At 40.5% G+C, this 9,338-nt stretch overlaps 1 protein-coding gene across 1 annotated transcript in view; it reads left to right on the forward strand.

The window, feature by feature from the left end:
- LOC116715485 (ribonuclease inhibitor-like) overlaps positions 1-7,515 on the forward strand; it is a 30,808-nt gene extending 23,293 nt beyond the window's left edge. Inside the window, exons 4-6 of the mRNA XM_032555894.1 lie at positions 4,422-4,595; positions 5,132-5,174; positions 7,510-7,515. Of these exons, the coding sequence (XP_032411785.1) occupies positions 4,422-4,595; positions 5,132-5,174; positions 7,510-7,515 (223 nt within the window). The remainder of the gene's footprint in view (positions 1-4,421; positions 4,596-5,131; positions 5,175-7,509) is intronic.
- Positions 7,516-9,338: the final 1,823 nt, after the last annotated feature.

Raw genomic sequence — 9,338 nt, forward strand, 5'->3', positions numbered from 1 at the left:
ATCTAGTGCTTTAATCACCGCCTCTGGCGGTCAGTAGGGATGAAATAGAACCGTAGTTACAGTCGTGACTTTCGTTCTTCTTACCATGCAGAGTTTTTATAAAATTTGGGCTTTTTATTTATTGATTTACTTTTTTTTCATCCATTAAAGCTGATGCACAAATTGTCTCTGAGAATATCAAAAAATTATTGTTTTCCTTATGTTCAGCTGAAGTGTCTCCTCTCCTGTCTTTGTCTCTTTCTTCAGATTTTGATATTCGGTGTCAGAGTGACCATAAAGCGTCTCTGAAGAAGAAGTTCCAGAGTCTCTCTGAAGGCGTCGCTGAACCTGGAAATCAAACCGTTCTGAACCAGATCTACACAGAGCTCCACATCACAGAGGGGTTAACTAGAGAGGTCAACCAGGAACATGAGGTCAGACACATTGAAACAGCATCCAGGAAACAAGAAACAATCAGAAGAGAAGACATCTTTAAAGTCCCACCTGGAAGAGATCAACCAATCAGAACAGTGATGACCATGGGAGTGGCTGGCATTGGGAAAACACTGTTAACACAGAAGTTCACTCTGGACTGGGCTGAAGGCAAAACCAACCAGAACATTGATTTCATATTTCCATTCACTTTCAGAGAACTGAATATGTTGAAAGAAGAAAAGTTCAGTTTATTAGGACTGATTCATAAATTATTTTCTAAAACCAAAGAAATCAGCAGCTTTGAAACGTTCCAGGTTCTGTTCATCTTTGATGGTCTGGATGAAAGTCGATTTACTCTGGATTTCAAGAACAATCCGATCCTGACTGATGTTACAGAGTCCAGCTCAGTGGATGTTCTGGTGACAAACCTCATCAGGAGGAAACTGCTTCCCTCTGCTCTCCTCTGGATAACCACACGACCTGCAGCAGCCAATCAGATCCCTGCTGAGTGTGTCGGCATGGCAACAGAGGTCAGAGGGTTCACTGACCCCCAGAAGGAGGAGTACTTCAGGAAGAGATTCAGAGATGATGAAGAGAAGGCCAGCAGGATCATCTCCCACATCCAGAAATCAAAAAGTCTCCACATCATGTGTCACATCCCAGTTTTCTGCTGGATCACTGCTAAAGTTCTGGAGGATGTGATGATGACCAGAGAGGGAGGAAAACTGCCAAAGACTCTGACTGGGATGTACATAGCATTCCTGGAGGTTAACTTTGCAATCAAGAAGGAAAAGTATGATGGAGGAAAAAAGACAAGATCAATCTGGAGTCCAGAGAACAAGAAGCTGATTGAGTCTCTAGGAAAACTGGCTTTTGAGCAGCTGCTGGAGGGAAACCTGATCTTCTATGACAAAGAGCTCAAAAAGTGCGGCATCAACATCAAAGATGCTGCGTTGTTCTCAGGAGTGTTCACTGAAATGTTTAAAAGAGAGAGAGGGACGTGCGACATCTCCGTCTACTCCTTTGTTCATCTGAGCATCCAGGAGTTTCTGGCTGCAGTCTACATGCTCCACTGTTTCACCAGCAGGAAGTCAGAGGTGATCAAGACGTTCCTGGGAGAAAAATACAGAGAAACATCTCTAGATGAGTTCATGAAGAAAGTCATGGAGAAATCCCTCAGCAGTAAAAATGGCCACCTGGACCTGTTTGTCCGCTTCCTTCATGGTCTCACTGTGGAGTCCAACCAGAGACTCTTAGAAGATCTGCTGGGTCAGACAGAGAACAGTCCAGAAACCATCCAGAGAATCATCACCAACCTGAAGGAGATGAACACTGATAGAATCTCTACTGACAGAATCATCAACATCTTCTACTGTCTGGTGGAGATGAACGACGTCTCATTTTATCAGGAGATCCAACGGCTGCTGGATTCAGGGAAGCAGCTCTCAGTGACTGACTGTTCAGCTCTGGCCTTCATGCTGCAGATGTCAGAGGTTCTGGATGAGTTGGACCTGGAGAAGTACAACACATCAGAATCAGGACTACAGAGACTGGTTCCAGCTGTGAGGAACTGCAGAAAGGCTCGGTGAGTCCAGATGTTTTCATTGTGTGAATGCTGATTCAGCTCTATTGTCCTCAAGTTTCTTCTTCTTCTTCAAGTTGCTTCTGGATGTTTTTGGTCTTTAACTTCTTCCTTCATCCTCTGGACTATTTCAGCCATTCAACCATCTAAACATTCAGCTCATCCAGGACAGCTGCAGCTTCTGGTTTTAGACATTTTGATCATTTTAAAAATATTTAACTTTTTATCAGTTTTCATGTTTAAATGAATAGAAAACCCTGAACTCTAGAAAAAAATCTATTTTGTCTGAAAGATCCAATCAGCCAGAGAGACTTTTACACTTTAAACTCCTCTTCACTCATTGAGCCGCTACTCCTTTTAGGATCTTTGTCTTTTTTTTTTTTTATAAAATCACTGTTTAGGTTTGATGGACACTTTAAAATAACCCCAATAATTGCTGCTGTTGTCATGGAAACCAGTTAGAAACGTAGTGAACCAACTTTTCCTCCTCCCACTAGTTTCCTCTGAGTTTGTAAATGAGAGCAAAATGTGGTGATTGTTGTCTGGCTCCAGAAAAAGTCCTAGTTTCTGTCAGATCCTCCCAAAGCTCTGAGAACTCTGCTTCCAGAGCTGGAACCATTTTCCTCATCAACTCTTCATCTGCAGCTTTTGTTGAAGCTGTTAGCCATGAAGACCTGGAGAGACATGAGCTTCAACTCTTTAGACATCCCAGCCTCTTCTAGTTACTGGAGAACTTTCACTGCTTCACCATGAAAAATGCTGCTGGACCCAAACGCTCTGTTTTGGTCTTCAGCTCTTTAAGAGTTTAGCAACAATTTCTTCTAACATCCAAACCTTTGTTCCTCTGAGCCACACGGTCTAGTCCAAGTCCGAGCTGTGAGCAGTTCCTCCTCCTCTCCATCATCTCCAGTAGTTTCCTTCATCAGCTCAGTCAGCCTCTTCATCAGCTGCTTCAGCTCCTTTGAGGCTCTGATGCTGCAGCTCCATCAGATGCTGCAGAGAAAACTGAACTTTCCTTCACAGATGATAGAAGATCTTCAACATCTGACTGCAGCTGAAGGTCTGAGGACATGAAGCCTGGACCAGAACCAGAACCTGGACTTTAACCAGGACCTGCACAGATTCTCTGTGGGGTCAAACTCAGTAAATTGAAGATCAGATGTTGATCAGATGATGACATCACTGTTATCATATTTTAGTCTGTTTATGATCCAGATTGATTTCATTAGAACTGAATTTATTTCTTCTCTAATCACAGACTTGGTGGCTGTGAGATCCAAAAGGCTGAATGTGAAGTTTTGGCCTCGGCTCTGAAGTCCAACCCAGATCTGACTGAACTGGAAATAAATCAGATCAACATATATGGAGGTGGAGACTCTGATCTGAAGCCTCTGGTTGAGATCCTGGAGAGTTCAGTCAGTAAAGTGAAGAATCTGAGGTTTGTTTTCTTTATTTATACAATAAAATCATTAATTGATACTTTAAACATTAGTTTAATTATTGCTTTTATTCTAATATATTTTATTTTAAAACAACCTGTTTAAATGTCAGAATAAAATCTCTAAAACTTTTTACCTTATATATTATTTTTTTCTTATTTCAGACTTTGAGATTATTGAACTTTGTTTTTCAGTTTTTTACTTTAAAATGTTTTTTACTGATGAACAAAATGAGTAAAATAATTCAAATGATGTAAATTAATGATGGAGATGTTTCAGTTTGGTTTGGTAAAGATTCAGATTGTTTTATTTCTCATTTCTGATTCTCATCTTTACATCCAGAATGAAATGTTGTTCCTCCAGAGTCGAGCCACAAACACTGACAAGTTCAAATCATCATTAATGACCAAATCTAAGAAATGACTGATTGTAGAAAAGCAAATCTAGATGAAATGAATGAAAGTGAGGTTTGCAGCAGCAGCAGGTTCCTCAGCTTTGTCCTGAAGCTGTGGTTCTGTTGGGCCGGGTCAGAGAGGAACCGTCCTCTTCAGTCTGACAGCTGTCAGTCGGTTGGAGCCTCGTCTCTGTGATGATGCTTCATCAGGTCACGTCTCCTTAGGAAATAATGGCCTCCATTGGCTTTCAGCAGCTTTAATAAGAACCCAAGGCCATTAATGAAGAAACTGAGTGGTTCTGATCCAGTTACCAAGTCGGGTCTCCAGCTGATGATCAGGAACCAGCAGAAATAGCTCAACTCATCCAGGCTGATAGAAAACTTTGAGTTTCTTTATTGATCAAATGTTCTGGTTCTGCTGGTTTGGACTCTTTAAACCAGTTTGACTGGATCAGATGTTAGAATCAGTTCATCATGTTTCTTTTACATTCAGGGAAATTAATTTTCTACATTTTTATTATTTATTTGTTCATGTTTCAGTTTTAACCTGCATCCTGTTGGCTTCAGCTCACATCTTTTATTCTTTATTCAGATTGTTTGACTGCAGGTTGTCAGAGACCAGCTGGACTTCTCTGTTCTCAGCTCTGAAGTCCAACCCGACCCATCTGACAAAACTGGACCTGAGCTGGACCAACCTGGAAGGTTCTGGACTGAAGGAGCTCTGTGGTTTTCTACAGACTGAAGGCTGCAGACTGGAGATATTGATGTATGTAATTATATAATTATTGATATTTCTGTGAATAATTATATATAATTGATCATAAATCAAATTAATTTCTTCTGTTCTAATAAATATTTTCTGAGTTTGTTCCTGGACTTGGATCCAGAGTTTAATTTAGTCCCTCTGTGTAACTGAGTTGGACCTGCTGATCTGAGGTCAGAACAGGACAGCATTCGGACCCCCAGTGTGTAGAAATCCCCCTCATGTGAAGCAGGTCAAAGGTCATTCAACCCAGTCTAGAAAAGTGAATTCCTGGAATCTGACAGGAACAAATCAATAATCAATGATTGATGCTTCAACACTTTGATCAGAACCTTGAATGATTTTACTGACTAAAATCCTCCAACACAACATGACCCAGTACCAGGTTCTGGTTCTGGTTCTGGTTCTGAAGTCAGCAGGTCTTTATTGAAGCAGCAGCTTGTTGGCATTAATATTGATGAGAATCTTTAACTGGTTCTGTTGGACTGGTTAACCTGCATCCTGTTGGCTTCAGCTCACATCTTTTATTCTTTATTCAGATTGAGGGAATGCAGGTTGTCAAAGATCAGCTGTGATTATTTGGCCTCAACTCTGAAGTCCAACCCGACCCGTCTGACAGAACTGGACCTGAGATTCAACAAACTGAAGGATTCAGATGTTCAGCAGCTGAAGAATCTTGTAAAGACTTTAATGTAAGTAAATGTTTGTAGTGAGTCCAGCTGCTATCAGCATATTGAACTAAACCCAGTTAGCATCAAAGCAAAGATCCAGTGTTCCCAGTAAAGCTGCAGCTTCTCAGTGGGAGGAGAATGGTTCAGGCTTCCTGATTGGACACAGAGACAGCAATCAGCCAATCAGAGGAGCAGCAGCTTGCTGTGTTCCTGCGTTTGTGTTGGTGTGAAGATGAGTGTTGTTGCTGTGTCCATGTCTCCAGGAAGTCCAGCTGGACTCCAGCGTCCAGCCGTCCAACATGTCTAGAGACAGTGGTCCTCATCCATCAAACTGTGGCAGCAGCAGATCTGATCTCAGATCTGTTTGTTCTCTCAGTTCAACAGGAAACAACTGATCAGGTTCATCTTGGTCACAGCTCTGAGATCAGTCTGACTGCAGCCTGGAAACCATCTAGTGGATGTGCTGCGTCACTGACTGCTGCTGGAGAGAGGCTGGAAACACTCACTGATCTGCTCTCTCCTTCCTTCTTCTCTCTGCAGGTTCTGATCTCTGTGAAGTAGAAAATGGTCTCAGTGTCCTGCTGATCCTCAGAGGTTGAAGCTGCAGCAGTTTGAGTCTAAAGAGACTCTGACTGGATCATGATGATGACCTCTGACCTCCAAGGTTTTCCTCCCGTTTATTTTCTCGTGTCTGTCATTTAGTGTCTGATATTGTTTGTCTCTTTGGATCAATAAAGATCCAATTCAAACTGGGCTCCATTTAGAGGCTTCATGGAGTTTTGATCTGAACTGGATTCAACTGGAAAGTTGATCTTTTTTCTCTCTGATTCATTTTCATCCTGGAACCAGAAATGGTCTGAGAATGGAAACATGGGAATCATTTTCAGTTCAGCTTTGAAGCCATGAAAGACACTTCAAACCTCTTTTCTCTGCTGCTTCTTCCTTCTGCTGACATGAAAATGTTCCTCAAAGCTCCACAGATAAAAAGATGCTTTACTGGAAACTGCAGAGAAACTTCAGCTTCCATCAGAGAAACCAGTTTAACCAGTTTAGAACTGGATGTCCTACAGAAACTCTGATCTTAGAGCAGTTTTCAGGAACATCTGGAACCTGGAAAAAAAAGATTTTATATATTTTATGTTCATTGTAAAAGCTAAATCTTGAAGTTTTACGTCATCATTGATTCTCAGCTTTAATTTCTCTCAGTTTGTTTTGGTTTTTACTTTTTTAACTCCATATTTCATGTTTTGAGTTTTCTAGAGAACTTCAGGCTCTTTACTGTGATTTTACTGATTTATTCAAACCTCAGAGAATCACTGGGATAATGTGCTGATTGGTTCATGTTTGATTTTCATAATTCTTCTAATGCAATGTGGGTTGCTGGATGTTTAACGACCAAATAAAGTTTTTCAAAAATCTTTGTGTATTTTTTATGCAGCTGACTGTGTACACATATAATAACTAAACCTTCATTTTAATCCTCCAGGCCATTTTTGCTGTATTATAAGTTTTCACATTTAGTTTCACAGCTTAAATTAGTAAAAGCAGAAACATCTCAAGTTGATTTCAGCTTTAAGCTACTAATTTAGCCAGCAGTTTATTTTTGCAGTATTCAGACTGAAGATGTTTTTTAATAAAATAGATGAGAATCAATCTTTTCAATCAAAACTCGATTAATTAAATCAGCTATTGAATTAGAATAATAACTTGTATAAAACTGCCATTTCTGTCTGGTTAATGGTGCAGCAGATCCTGCAGGGGGCGCTCTGGGGCCTCAGTGTTCAGGTCGGTTACAGTCTCATCTCCCAGACTCCTGAATCTTCTGGTTCCTTCCTGAAATGATTTCCTGCAATAAAATGTTGGTTGGAAATGAGCAGAAAACTGAGAAAAACCTGAAAAAGTTCAAATCTGACCTAAAGTTTTACAGCTCAACTCACTGAAGAAACAAAGAGAGGAAACATGGAAGGAAAGGAATTTAATATCACCTGGAAGGGGGCGGAGCCTCAGGAGAGTGAAGGGGCGGGGCCTCAGCTCTAGTCAGGTTTGGATCAGAACCGGTTCAGACTCCTTGCAGCAGCAGAGCAGAGTCTGGATCAGGTGAGTTTTCACTTCTTCTTGTTTTCCTCTCTGGGTTTTCTCTCTGTGGAGGAACCAGAACCAGAACTCGGCCCGGTTCTCCTTCAGAGCCAAGCTGCTGGCTTCATGGAGCTGTGGTTCTGGTCGGGTTCTGGTTTCCTGCTGATCAGAACTAACAAACTGACAGCAGATTTCTACAAACTCTCTTAAAGCTGCAGTTTCCTGTTGCTGAGCTGAACTGGTTCCAGTATCTTTACTGGTTCTGCTGCTCTTCCTCCTGCTTCATTTTGCGTGTCGGTTTTCACAATAAAAGCGTGATGAGCCGCTGCTTCATGGGTTATTGTATTTGATCGCATCAGAGGAATATTTGTCTTCATCAGTGGCCGAAATAAAAGGAACCTTTTATAGTTCATGTGTATTAATGATTTTGATGATGGCTTCACAAATGTAATGTTTGTTACCAGTTTTCTCAATGGTTGATTATTTTGTGACTTTATATTTGTGTGTTTTTATTATGTAAAACACTTTGACTGCATTGTTGCTGAAATGTGCTACACAAATAAACCTGATTGAAAAGGAGCCAGCAAGAAGGAAAAAATCAGGGAAAACTTGATATGTTCGCTCACAAGATTCTTCAAAAACAATAATTAAACCCTTCACCTCCAAAATTCTCACCTTCTTGAAATTATTTCCACTATTTCTTTGCTCTGCAAAAATATATCAGTCTTGCACAGCAGAAACAGACTTAAAGGTGTTGGAAAAGTAAAATTCTGGCTGATGAGTAAAAATCTAAGGGATCAGATCAGAGAGCCAATAGAAATCCAAGAAAAAGAACTTTTGAAGAATTTTAGTTTTTCAGGAGGCAAATCAAAACTCAAAGAAAACTGTTTGCCCCAACAAGCGCTGCACTCCGAATCCACTAAAACAAATATTTATTGTCAAATCAGTCAGTGACAAAAGAAAACAGCCACTGACAGTCAACATATATCAGGATTGACTACAAATTATCGTAATAACTAATAAAGATGAGTTAAATAGGATTTAATTGACTCTCCTGTTACTAAACGTGAGTTTGACAAGAACTTTGACAATATTGCATTTACTAATTGTTTTTAAATATGTCTATCTGAGTGACAAGGCTGCCACAGTTTCACCAGCAGATGTCACTAGTGAGAAATGAATGAAGCATCGAGTTATGAACTTTTGGGCAAAGCAATGGGCCGGGAAGCTTCATTGCTTCATGAGGCTTCATTTGACCATCACTACTCTTTAGACACTTTGTCTCATGCAGAGCAACAAGCAGCCTCTGATGACATCACTAGAGGCGACCAATCAGAGGCCTTCAGGTCACATGATGGAGGTTTTTGTGTCCACACAATGAAAGGTCAATAGTTCATCTTTGTAAATCATGTCAGTGGTTTTATCGTGTCGGCGACACTTTAAGTTTTTTGCCAACTTCCATAAAAATAGAAGAAGAAGAAAAAAGTGCAGATGAGCTTCGTCTGCAGAGGATTCTTCAGGTCAGAGGTCACATCTAATTAGAAACATTTCTCTCCTAGATTCATATGGAGGAAACTAGAAAGAACAAGAGACTCTGCAGCTGCAGCAGGAATGAGAAGCAAAGAATCTGGTTCAGCCTGTCAGTGGCGACGGGATTAAAACTTTCTGCAGTTTTTGCTGTCAGGAGTTTCCAGTTGGACATGGAGGTGAGAACGATTCATCTCAGCAGCTTCACTGAAGCTCAATGGGTTTTTCAGCTACAATGCAGCTTGATGCTGCTTTAGTTTTTCATTCTGGTTTGAAGTTTTGCTTTTAAAACATCTTCTGTTCTCTGAGGCCACCAGCTGGAAACATGGAAGGAGAAAAATCTGAACATTGTGTGGATTAAATCCCTGGTTTTATTCCAGAATGTTACATGGAATAACAGGATTAAATCATATTCTGGCTTCATGGCTTTAAAACACTTTTCTCTTTTTATTGGCTTTTTATTTTGTTTTTA

Source organism: Xiphophorus hellerii, chromosome 24 (assembly GCF_003331165.1).
Source record: "Xiphophorus hellerii strain 12219 chromosome 24, Xiphophorus_hellerii-4.1, whole genome shotgun sequence".
Classification (NCBI taxonomy): Eukaryota; Metazoa; Chordata; class Actinopteri; order Cyprinodontiformes; family Poeciliidae; genus Xiphophorus; species Xiphophorus hellerii.